This window comes from Eumetopias jubatus, unplaced genomic scaffold (genome assembly GCF_037043125.1).
Source record: "Eumetopias jubatus isolate StellerSeaLion01/CBP00866 unplaced genomic scaffold, mEumJub1_p1.0 scaffold_3, whole genome shotgun sequence".
NCBI classification, from domain to species: domain Eukaryota; kingdom Metazoa; phylum Chordata; class Mammalia; order Carnivora; family Otariidae; genus Eumetopias; species Eumetopias jubatus.
This window is the reverse complement of record NW_028274809.1, coordinates 8,491,351-8,504,668: the sequence shown is the minus strand read 5'-3', so window position 1 is coordinate 8,504,668 and position 13,318 is coordinate 8,491,351. Positions and strand designations below refer to the sequence as shown.

Here is a 13,318-nt window from a genome sequence, read left to right as displayed (position 1 = left end):
CTTCGAAGTAGGGGGATTCTACAAAGCATTTTGTCATTTCTTTGCTAACACAGGGGTTATAACTCTCTTAAAGTACAAAAGTCATGCTACACCGACCCTCCTTTTCCAAAAGGTGTGTCTCTTTCTCTCATGTGCTCTGAACTCAAGATTCTGGTCTTAGGCCTCTTCCCTATTCCTTTCAGTGGTAAACTTCTCATGGCCTCCCCTTAATTTCATCCTAATGGTTGTCAGGGTTCCTCCTTGGTACTGCTGAAAAGGCCAGATTACCGCTCTCCATCCCACAGAGCATAAGGATTATAGCCTGATGGAGAAATGGGATCATCCATCTTTTTCTCTCATTGCACAGCCACACCACTCTGTCCCTAGTTTTATGTTCTAAAAGGAGACAATAGGTAGCGGACAGACTTATCCTTGGTAAAACTAACTGAAGGGTATATCTGACAGACATTTCTGTGTGTATGTGTATGTGCATTTGTGTTTGGGAGGGAGGGTTTAAGGAAATCAAAATTATTAAGTATTGTAGAGTGCTATTATTTCCTGAGCATTTTTCGTAGCTTCAAGTGATACTTATTTCATATTTCTATGCCCCAGTTGATATCTGCATATATTTTCCTTGTTTATTTTTATTAGCAGGGTTTATGTGATGCTCATCCTACCCTGTTCATGGAACAAGACTGAGAGTGACAAAGTTCTGTGTGACCCAGTGATTTGCTTCCCTCACTAATCCGTTTCTGTCCTGTCCTCCAGAGACTAGACTAAACCTCCAAGGGAGAATAATCCCAGGTGCAGCATGCACTCGGAATAATAAGTGCAGTCAGCTGCCTCACTCTCAGGTCTGTGGAGGAACCCAGAGGAATTTTTAAAGTCCTCAGTTAACAGGTCAGTAATAAATCCATTTTCCTCAGGCCCACTTCCTTTCACTCTGAGCCCAGAGCTCCAAAATATTGACCGACCTGAACTGGTGGCCTTTGACACCAGACCCTTGACTCTCCTCTCTTGTGCTTTCTGGTGGAATATTTTCTTTCTATTTGTAGATGTGCATTTTTCTGTGGAGGAAGGGTTTACAGCTTTCATCTGATTCTTAGAGGCATCTGCTAAACTTCAGAGTTGAGAACCACTGAACTGGACTTTTCAACATTTTCAAGGTCAATTCCACAGAAGAAGGCCTCTTATTTTACAGGTCTAAGGAAAATTGAGCTACTAGTTTCCAACCCAAATACTCTTGTGTCTGGAAACTGTTCTGAATGTTCTTTTGCATTCTGATTGTCTTTTATATTCATTTTTTCATTTTTTTTTAGCCCATTTATCCACCTGTTTACTTATCAAATATGGAGCACCTAGATTGGTTATACAAGTTGCTATAGAATATACAAAGATATATAAGATACAACTGGCGAGCATATAGTGTTAACAGATGAGGTAAATCATATATGTAGATAACACTAATACAGTGAAGAAATTCTAGTGCCATAGAAGGGGTACATACGAATTGCTTTGGGACTTCAGAAAAGGGAGAAATTACTCTTGCCTGGGGCAGGTAGTGGAGGTTGGGGAGGAACTGGGGAGACTGTGCAGTGGACTCTGAGTTACAGAAAATCCAAGCCAATTGGACGAGGTCTTGAGAGATGGGTCTTAGACATGTGGAGATGTTGGATGCAATGTGCCACCTCTGGTTCTTTGTTCACTCAAATGAAATAGAGTACACAGTGTGTCAGGCCTGGCCTTGCTCACTTCCTGGAGTTTACAGTTTATCAGAGAAGATAGACTCTGAACAAGTTATTTCCTAATTAATTGCTCTATTCATTTAACATATATTCGAGTGGCTACTAAATGTACTCTTGGACAGTGAATAAAATAGCCACTGTGCTCATGAAATGTACATTCTAGTTGGGAGACAGAAAGTACATCAGTGTGTAATCTTGTTGTCAGGTAGGGATAAGTACAGTGACGAAAAATGAAGCAGGGTAAGAGGATAGAGCAATGACAGCCAGGTGGGGCTGTTTCAGTTAATGTGATCAGGAAAGGCCTCTCTGAGAGAAGGACATTTGGGCTGAGACCTGAACAAAATAAAGAGATCGAGTTTTCCAGATTGAGGGAATAGCAATGCAAGAACTTCAGGATGGAAGGTTTTAGTATTCTAGGAATAACAAGAAGATCTCTAGATTGGAGTGTAATTTGTAAAGGAAAAAGTTATAGAAAATGAGAATGGAACAATAATATGGGCCTGGTTTGACAAGGCCTTGTGGCATGGCGATGGGACGATGTTGGGAAGCCACTGGGAGAATGACATGATCTGATTTATGTTTAAAAGATCACTCTAGGGTGCCTGGGTCTGCCTTCGGCTCAGGTCATGATGCAGGATTGAGTCCCGCATTGGGCTCCCTGCCCCTTGGGGAGCCTGCTTCTCCCTCTGCCTCTCTCTCTTTCTCCGTCTCTCATGAATAAATAAATAAAACCTTTAAAAAAAAAAAAGATCACTCTAGCTGCTTTGGTCCAAATGGAAATCAGGAGACCGGTTATCTCAGCAAGGAGATAAAGGTTGCTTATGTAGTAATAGTGCAAATGACAAGAAGAAATATTTAAAGGAAGGGCCAGTGGGCTCTTCTGATGGATTGGATGTGGGGCCTGAGAGGAAGATGGCATAGTGTGGTGCCATCTGCTGAGAAAGCAGATGCTGGGAGAGGAGTGGGTTCTGTAGGGCGGGGAGCAAGGTTTTCTCTTGTTCGAGGTGCCAGCTGACATCCAAAGGAAGATGTAAAGTAGGCAGTTGGATATGAGTCTGGCATTCGGGGGAATGGTTGATGCTAGACATTTAATTTTGGGAGTTAATAGGATATAGAGAGATTTAAAGCCCTGAGACAGGATGAAGTCACCTGGCAAGTGAGTGTAAATGGATCCTCCCCTTAGTGTTTAACATGCTCCTGTGATCCTGTTTCAGATCAGATTCAAGTTCGGTTTGGGGGAAAAACACTTCATGGATAGTGTTATGGACTTACTATAATAGTCCATCAGGAAGCACTGTGGTTCTTTCTCTTCTTATGTATTACCACTCTGGTCCATTTATTATAAAACTTCATCCCCATCAGGTTATGAATTAGTTGGTGTTAGAGCAACCATTGTTGATCATTTCCTGAATCCATTATTTCAATAGGGATGGCAAAATGGTGTTACTGAAAGTCTTTCCTTCCTTCTTAATTAGCTGAAACTCTTCAGTAAAAAGATCTTTACCTCATCAACTCTTTGGTTAACCCGAGGTACAGTTTGTACAGGAAAGGTAGGATAAATGCTTGGAGTTTTCTAAGATTGACCAGAGAGAGCTTTTTCATGGTGATTCTTGAGTTTTTTCAATAAGACCCTAGAAGGCTTTGATAGCTTCCTTGTTTTCTGGTATGACAGGATGTTCCAGGTTCATCTTATCTATTTCCTGCTCCAGACTTGAATTAGCCATTTCTCTAAGGGTCCTGCAACCCTCACTCTTTACCAGTGTGTGATATGGAGTAGTTTTAGAATGTTTTTTGTATCCTGTGGTCTTATGGTGATCTTTTTTTCTCAGAATATATTTCTGTTCTTGTGTGTACTGGTATAACAAAATAGAATGAACATACTTTTAAAATGCCACATTTTAATTTATATATTTTTTTAAATGTGTACATTTTAGAGAGGGTAGGGGGAAGGGCAGAAGGAAAGGGAGAGAGACAATCTTAGAATCGTGGAGCCCGATGCGGGGCTTGATCTCATGATCTGAGCTGACATCAGGAGTCAGATGCTCAACCGACTGAGCCACCCAGGCGCTCCAATTTATATTTGAATTACACAGTTTTGAATGACTTGATTAATTCATCAAGTCCTGCTTCCTTACCACATTTTTTAATTTAGTAACTCACAGGTGAATTTCGTGCCCAAAATACTACTTCTTGAATATAGCTAATCTAAACCATGGAGATTATCATAAAGTCAGAACTGGGCTGGTTTTAAAATGTGCTATACAATCAGGCTTGGCATACTTTGGTTATTGCTCTCCCCTGCTCTCCTCTTCCCATTGACTTTTATTTGAACTTTTTATTTGGGAGCCATGGCATAATTCTTAATAAGTAGCAGAATCATGGTGATTACAGAATTCTTGTTGTATTTTACACACACATATACATGCATATGGAGAAAGACTACTTTTCACTGTAGGGTAGTTAAGCATTCAAATTTGATAATGTCAGAATTCTGATTCCCCTTGTAAGATTTTCTCCATGGCCTGTGGGAACCAAATCCTTTGTGAAACCATTAGTGGCAGAGATAAATACATAATGGAAACTAACAGCATGGACCCTTTGCTTAACATCTTTACAGAAGACTGCATGTTACCTGCAAGTCTAACTCTAACACACCAGGCATTCTCCTTCACCCTAGTCCCTCTTCTCTCTGAGAGAAATTGTGTGTGGGAATGATGGAGAAAAAAACAACAGAGCAGTGATCCTGTCATAACCACCATGCTTTAGACACAAAGGGTGTACATATACCTCCTGCCTGTGCTTTGGGCTATTTTTTTAAAGATTTTATTTATTTATTTGAGAGAGAGCACAAGCGGGGGGAGGGACAGAGGGAGAGGGGCGAGCAGACTCTCCACTGAGTGAGGTGCCCGATGCTGGGCTCGATCCCAGGGCCCTGAGATCAAGACCCGAGCCAAAGTCAGACACTTAACTGACTGAACCACCACCCAGGTGCCCCATGCTTTGGGCTATTTTGACAACACCCAGGGTGTGTTCAGTTTTTGAGGATGGTCAGGGCAGATCTTCCTAAATGCTACTGAATTTGCCAGGCACGTTTAAGAACATTATGACTAGGTTTGCTGATTTGAGTGATGTCAGATTCTTTATCTTCTCTAACTTGTCAGTGAATTCTCTATTTTTTGAGTGATCTCCTTTGGGTCAGGCATGAAAACAAACTGGACTTATGTGACAGGGCAGAAATGCACAGAAGAGAGCTGGGTTTTATGACTGTATATTAATTTAAAGACCAACTGTGGCTTCCCTCTTCCCTGAGGGAATCTTTTTTGGAGATTTCTGGCCTAGCCAGTTGAATTTTTTTTCTTTTACTATCAAACAAAAGGAACCTTCAAAGTTCTTATAATGAAAGAATGAACAGATGAATGAATGAATGTGACAAGAGTCAAAACATGGCAAGAGTTGAAAGAAAATTTCATTATATATATTCAGAAATTGGGAATCAGGTTTTCAAAAAATATTATTAAAAGGCTGTAAAATTAACTGCTGTTTACAGGTTTTTGTTTCCACGTTTTCATGAAGTCATTTTTTAAAAAAAACTTGGGAATATATTCTTAGAATCTTTAGAATACCTTTGTAATATTTTACTTTGATTTTCTGGGGGAATATAATATTCATTGTCTGGGGATGGCTTTGTTAATTGGAATCTGTGCCGTGAAAATGTTTTGGGAAAGATTTCTTTCAGTAATTTTTTTCTGCCTTGTGTAAGATAAAGATCCCTTATTAAAGGATCTTTGTGTGGTCTAATTCAAATGGTGGTCTGGCTTGTTGAAGGCGAACATCTATTTTGAAACTTCAAGGTTAAACTCAGAAAAATGTTAGACCTCTCAAGATTAAGCACATAGAGAAACTGCTACAGAAATCCATAGAAATCAAATGTCATAGAAATCGGACTACTGACATATGACTGTTATGTGACAGACTCATTAAGTGGATTAGTATCTATGCTCTTGTTTGCTTTACTTTTTTTTAATTGAAAATATTTGTCATATAATGCTCCATTCTTAGTGCTAGTATAAATATCCATCAGTTGTGTGCTTTCTATACTGATTTCAAGCCTCAAACTGGAGAATTAAGGGCTTTAATTTTTTATAAGAACATTTATAAACTCTTATTTACATTTAATTTTGTTTTTTCTGTCTCATCATTTCCTGTGGCTTCATATGGAATGCAGTAACATACTATGCTGAGTTCTTTTATCCCCTCTGAACATACTCACTGATCTATGTGATGTACCCTTAATGAAGCAGCTTGTCCCTGTGGTATTCAGGGCCTCTGGGGGAGAGCGGATGAATAGGTACATCAGAAAAATGGGGAGTAGATATGGCATTCATCTTGGGCATCTTGAAGAGCTGAGGGCCACCCTGGTACTGCTGGATTGATCGTCTCCATAAGGTAGTTTATGCAGCTGGAAAATAAATCCTCTTTTTCAAGCTACATGGTGAGCGATCGTTGCTGTGAGCTTCTGAATGTGCATTTTTCCCTTAGGAAAGAAAAATGAAAAAAGAAAAATCTGTTATTTCCCATTCTTCCCTCTAGTGATTTAGCAGAACTTTTCTATTTTCTTCAGGTAATTAAACCAGAGAGCAATGACAAAGAAACAGAAGGTGCCTATGAATTAGATCTCCCTGAGGAGCTCTGTGGAAGCCATCTCCCGCAGCAGTCCGTGAAAGGCTACGGTGACAGTCCTGATGTCATTATAGAGGCTCAGTTTGATGACAGCGACTCAGAAGATGGACATGGCAACACACAGAATGTTCTGGTTGATGGTGTCAAGAAATTCTCAGTTTGTGTTCATGACAAAGGTGAGTGCTGGATTGCTGTCTGACATTTTATTTTACTAACCTGATTGGTTTAAGAATTGGGATTCTCTCTGTGCTACAGACTTAATCGCACAGTGCAGTTGGGACCTTCCCAATTTCTAACCAGTGGCAGCTCTTAGGAAGGGGGGATCTTTACAAAGTGTTTCAATTCTAAACCTTGGGGGGAAAGAAGCCAGTCTTACTGTCTGTGATCAAAATCTAAGCTATGTGTCCTCTGGATGCAGAAGAAAGCAGGTCCAAAGACATGGGCAAGGAGCTACTGCCAAGGGCCCTAGCTGACCACACGCAGGGAAACCAAAGGGAAAGTAGCAGTGAAAATTGGAATATTTTCATGTATAGATTGCTAAGAAGTTTTAAGTGCAGGGGGTGTATTTTCCAACCAAATTGAGTTTTATCTATACTCTGACATGGAAACAATTGACCTAGCTAGGCCAACTAGGTTATGGGATTTTTTTAATCAGGAAGAAGTTTCTGGTACTGTCCCCTTGAAAGACTAGAAGAAATGCCAGAAGATGACTAAAAGAGGCTGTTCTGTGGACACACTGGGCTAGGGTCTGATGAGCATGCCTTCACTGACATCCTGAAGTAAGCTGGAGGTGATTTCAGGAAGTGACCGCAAACGGATCACCTTGTCTCTTCACTGCTGATGAGGTAGTGACCTCGGGTGGCGAGCATGTTCTGTAAACGTGTCACTTTTTTGTGCCAAGCACTACTCATTCAGAAGGAATTTCCAACTGTGAGATTCTTTTTGAATGGAGAGACTACTGCTTCGTCAGTGGCCTACCAGGTATGCTGACCTGAGGTACCCAGGTTCCTTTTGTTTTGTGGCCTGCTTAGTTAACTAGTGATTTCACTGTTCCAGACCCGGCCAATATCAGTTGGATGTTATTCCTTGAGATTTCATTCTTCTGATGTTTTCTCTTTCTTCCTTTAAAAACAGTTGGATACTGTGACCCTCTTCTGAGAGTGCATTTATATTATCATGGCGTCAGTACTGGGAGTCATTGTCTTCTCTGTGAAAAGAGAGGGAAAGAACCAGGACCCTATGTAGCCAAATCCTCCACCAACAAGATCACCAGGGAGATACTTGCAGGACAAAGCCAGGCAAAGGAGCACTTTAAAACTTACTTATTATTTGGCCCAAAACTACTTCATGGAAGCCTAGCTCTGGTGTTTGGACTTGGCAGACCTCAGGAGCCACTGTTCCCCTGGGCTCCCAAGTCGAAGGGATAAGATGCCCTGATTTCTTATTAGTGATTGGTACCAGTACAAGGGCAAGGAAATATTGATGGATGGGAGTGATGACAGAATTGATGCCAGAGTGGATACTGATAATCTACTTCGCTCTTTGGGAAATTCTGTTGGCAGACCTGCTCTTGATTTGTCCTCTGTTGTAATTCCCCTCCTTGTCTCTTACAAGTAAATATCATTGAGTCCTTTACATGTCCACTGTATGCATGTTTTTTCCTTACTTTTTTTATGGTCTTCCTATCTTACTGTTGTTTATATTCCTTCCTTACTAGGCCTGAGGAACAGCCTTAGTCCTTCCCTCAGTATGTGGTACAAATTTCTCTTTCCTGCCAGCCTCTAAATAGAGAGTTTGTGAAACCACATGGCTGTTTCTCATTTCTTGCCCTCTTGATATTTAGGAAAATTGCAATTTGCCCTTTTAAAAATCACAGTGTTTTTAGGATATTTCAACCTGCTTCTCGTCTCTGGGTGATATAAAATCTGGTTATAGTTAGGATGTTGGTACTTTTTGCACCATTTAAGGTTTTGAAATTTGTTATTGAAACAAACCATAACCTTAAGAACATCATAAACTTTTCCTAAGACTTCTAGAAAGATTCATTGCTTTGTGTCGTAATTGCAAATAGTTATTAATCCTAGTGGTGTTCCACTAGGATTTCATACTGGTGTTCCAAAGAGTGTTTTTTATTTGTTTATTTTTGCTTTAATATCATGTTTTACCTAAAGCAAACATTACCTATTGCATGTGTACGCATTATATATCCCTGTTTGCCCAGGAAACATTCCTGTTTTTACCATAACTACGTTCCTCTGGTAAGTGAGCAGATAACCCCAGGGTCTGCAACCAATGCCTGTTGTTGCATGAAGAGAAAAGTTTCTCTGGGCACCTCAGACCTACCCAGTAGTTTCTTCTAGGAAGACAGCATGCGTCTGCATCCTCCTCAGCCCCTGAGAGAGAGCGGGCCAAAGACCTGGGCCCCTTTTGTAGGTCCAGCCCTACAGGTTCCTGAGGCTGAGCTTTTACCACAGTCCGGGGAGCAATGTTGTCATCAGCACAGAAATCTGCCATCTGGGTAGAGACTGGGGACAACTCAAGTAAATTTTCTTTGGTATCAGATATTTGGGTACTGGTTGCCTGTTGGCAAACTCCAAAGGCTAAAAATCATGATGGCGAAGTGATATTGTATGTAGTTCTGCCTCTTTCATCATCAGGAATTTTAAGAGCAGTTTTGGCCTCTGAATCTTGGGGATCATGACCTCTTCAGGTTGTGATGTATGTTTCCTGTTCTCTCTCCTAGCTGGGTCTGCCAGAGATCTTGTTCAGTTTTCTGGTCTGGAGACAAGCCTCTACTAGTACCCTGATGACTGTGGAGTTGGTGACCCTTTCTCTTCTCCCTTCTGTCTCCTGGCCACCTCTGGCTCTTTTCTGAAGGAAGAATCTGCATGAAATCTAACTACTTCTTTTGGGGCCTGCCCAAGTCAGCTTCAGGATCAGCATGAGACTTTTTTTCTCACTTAAGGTTCATCTCCTTCCGTGACAGGCCTGCTCAGTGCCTGTGTTTAGATTCTCTTCCCTTGAATGAAAAGTGACTGTATTTCCCTTTGGCTAAGAAAAGCAGACCCATATGATCATTCTTTTGTGATACTTCTAGGTTATTTAAATCCCAAGAACCCTTTCTCCTGACCATTCTTTCTTGGAGCTAAATTTCTTCTGTTTCCAGATTCTGGGATCAGATCTTCCCTAAATGATCATTAGTACAACTAGAAGACAGTTATGTTTGCTTCAGAAGTTATATTAAACATTAAATATATAGTAATTTCCTTCCAGAAATGTTTTGAAATCTCATTTAAAAAAAGGTAAAGCCACTCAATTCCCACCCTGGAATCTCATCATTTATAAAACAACATGCTCAAATGTCAGCGACAGGAAAGTTGGGAAACCTGAAAACACATCAACAAATGAATTCAGATGCCAACAGAACACAGTGCTTTACAGCTAATAGCTTGTTGTTCATAGTTCCTGATATTTTCAGAAAAATCGAAATAAATTTGTTCCCTAAAAAAAAAAGGTAAAGCCATGTCCAGACCTGTGTGAGAAGGGTGCAGTGGAATTTTGGTTTTCCCTGTCTTTTTAGACTAAGTGGCCAATGCAGTCATATCAGGTGTGATTCAGGTAGAGGTATTTGGTCAGGACCTACAGTGTCTAAGGCCCAAAGCCTGTGCTAGACTGGCCATTCTCCCTGTGAAGTCCCCCAAAGAAATACATGCACAAAGGACAAAGCAAGGCAGAGGAGCAGTTCTTTATTAACTGGGGCTTTGACCCAAAAGCCAGAATGATGATGCCAGTCTAGCGTCCACTAACAAGTCTGAGGCTTCTTACATCTTCTCATTCTTGCCAACAGCTAGAATTATCCAGCTTTCTCTTTTTGTAGTCTAGATTAAGTTCTGTAAATTGCCTTTTCATAGCATTTGCCCAGTGTTCTGTCAGGGTTACTGTTCTCTTGTTGATTTGCAGGAATTTCTTATCTATTCTCTACAATAATCCCATTTCCATTTTAGGCATTATAAGTATCTTCTCCCATTCTGGCAGTCATTTTAACACTAACGTTGTCTGTGGTGTCTTTTATTGAACAAAGGGTCTTAATTTTAATGTGATAAAATTAGTCATATACTTTATGGGTTTATAAGTTTTTCCCTATTCTTAGTTCAAATAGGTATTCTCCCATGTAATCTTTTTTTTTTTTTTTTTAATTTATTCATGAGAGACAGAGAAAGAGAGAGAGGCAGAGGGAGAAGGAGGCTCCCAAGGAGCAGTGAGCCTGATGCGGGACTCGATCCCAGGACCCTGGGATCATGACCTGAGCCGAAGGCAGACGCTTAACCATCTGAGCCACCCAGGCGCCCTCTCCCATGTAATCTTTTGTTAATGCTACAGTTTTGCCTTTTGCTTAACTTTATAATGCGTATTCTTTATTGATTGAGATTATTATCTGGCTTTTCTCTAAATCTATTTCTGATGTTGAACCATCCTAAAAATTCAAGGATAGCCTTGAATTTTTAGGATAAATCTTTAGGACTTATCCTAGGATATTTATCCTAGGATAAATCTCAAGGATAGTTTTTTTTTTTTAAGATTTATTTATTTATTTTAGGGAGAGCAAGAGAGTGCACAGTGGGAGGAGGGACAGAGAGAGAGAGAATCTCAAGCAGGCGCTGTGCTCACATGGAGCCCGATGTGGGGCTCAATACCACAAACCTGGGATTATGACCTGGGCCAAAACCAAGAGTAAGACGCTCAACTGACTGAGCCATCCAGGCGTCTCTATCCTTGAATTCTTTTTTTTTTTTTTTAAGATTTTATTTATTCATTTGACAGAGAGAGAGCACAGGCAGGGGGAGTGGCAGGCAGAGGGAGAGGGAGAAGCAGGCTCCCTGAGAGCAGGGAGCCCTATGTGGGGCTCAACCCCAGGACCCTGGGATCATGACCTGAGCCAAAGGCAGACTGTCGGCCGACTGAGCCAGCCAGGCACCCCCGCCCCCATCCTTGAATTCTTGAGATAGCCTTGAATTCTTAGGATAAATTCTATTAATCCCGATGTATTATTATTATTATTATTATTTTAAAGATTTTATTTATTTATTTGAGAGAGAGAATGAGAGAGAGAGAGCGCACATCGGGGGGGGTAGGGTCAGAGGGAGAAGCAGACTCCCCGCCGAGCAGGGAGCCGGATGCGGGACTCAATCCTGGGACTCCAGGATCATGACCTGAGCCGAAGGCAGTCGCTTAACCAACTGAGCCACCCAGGCGCCCCTGTATTATTATTTTTAATACATTATTATATTAGGTAATCTTTAGGGCAGGATTTTTGTATCATTTTTAATGGACCTATCATTTTCTTGTCATCTGATTTTTAGAATCAAGGTTATATTAGTTTCATGTCAGTTTTTGACTGTTTCCTATTTTTTCCAGAATAGCTTGTATAGGACAGGAATTCCTTAAAATTTGGTGGAACTCACTGTAAAATTTTTTGCGCTGCTGTTTTTTCAGAAAGAAAGATCTTTACTCTTTTCATCTCTTTTATTTTATTTTATTTATTTTTTTTAAAAGATTTTATTTATTTATTTGACAGAGAGATAGAGAGAGAGCACAAGCAGGCAGAGCAGCAGGCAGAGGGAGAGGGAGAAGCAGGCTCTCTGCTGAGCAGGGAGCTGGACACGGGGCTCGATTCCAGGACCCCAGGATCATGACCTGAGCCGAAGGCAGCCACTTAACCAACTGAGCCACCCAGGCGCCCCTCATCTCTTTTATACTGACTGGTCTGTTCAAGTTTTTTTTGTGCCAAGTTTGGCATAATTTACTGGGAATTTATCCATTCGAATTTATTAGCCTATAGATAATCCTGCTACTCTTTAATATTTCTTAATAATTTAAGAAATCTTCTTGTGCCTGTACTTTTGCCTCCATTTTCATTCTGTATTTTGATTCTTTGAATTTTCTCTCCTTTTTTCTTGATAACTCTTGCTTGTCAAAGATCTATCTTAGTAATCTTTTCAGGGAACATACATTTTGGTTGTGTTTTTTTTTTCTCTGTTTATTGTTGATGATGTTCTGTACACCACTGATACTTGCCCTTATTTTTGTTATTTAATTCCTTATTTGGGGGGTTTGATTTTCCTAACTTCTGGAGTTGAATACTTTGCTTATTACTTTTAGCCTTTTTTGTTTCTTTTGAAATATGTTCAAAGCTATGTATTTCCCCCCAAGTACTTCTTTAGCTATAGTCCATAGATTTTGATGTATAATATTTTTATTATTAGTTCTAAGTATTTAATTTCCTTTATGATTTCTTCTGTAACTTAATTGTGGCTTGATGTAGTTTGAAGTTGTATTGTTAGGTGCATATGTGTATATTAGGATACACCTAGCTATATTTTTATATACATGCATACCCATATTGTATTTACACATAATAGTCACGGATACTTGCTGAGCATTTACTATGTGCTAGGGCCTAAGTACAATTGACCCTTGAACAACAATGGGGATTGGGAGCACTGAGCTCCTATGTAGTCGAAAATCTACGTACAACTTTTGACTCCCCCAGAACTCAACAACTAATAGCCTATTGTTGAGGCGCCTGGTGGCGCAGCCCATTAAGTGTCCGACTCTTGGTTGTGGCTCAGGTCATGATCTCAGGGTCGTAGGATCAAACCCTGCGTTGGGCTCCATGCTCCACACGGCATCTGCTGGAAATTCTCTCTCCCTCTACCTCTGCTCCTCCCACTCATGCTCTCTCTCTCTCTCTGTCTCTAAAATAAATAAATGAATTTTTAAAAAACTCTACAATTATTACTAATAGCCTACTGTTCACTGGAGGCTTTACTGATAACATAAGCAATTGATTAATACATATTTTGTATTTGTACTATACAGTCTATTCTTACAATAAAGTAAGCTAGAGAAAAGAA

At 40.3% G+C, this 13,318-nt stretch overlaps 1 protein-coding gene across 12 annotated transcripts in view; it reads left to right on the top strand.

Moving 5' to 3' along the window:
* Positions 1 to 13,318, top strand: part of DIS3L2 (DIS3 like 3'-5' exoribonuclease 2) — a 355,216-nt gene that overhangs the window by 116,962 nt on the left and 224,936 nt on the right. For 11 of the 12 annotated variants that reach the window (XM_088021501.1, XM_028105173.2, XM_028105172.2 and 8 more), the window contains one exon: positions 6,346 to 6,580. In XM_088021501.1, coding sequence (XP_087877627.1) covers positions 6,346 to 6,580 — 235 coding nt within the window. Of the gene's footprint in view, positions 1 to 6,345; positions 6,581 to 13,318 lie in introns of those variants that run through there. The other variant, XM_088021503.1, reaches the window with a different exon arrangement.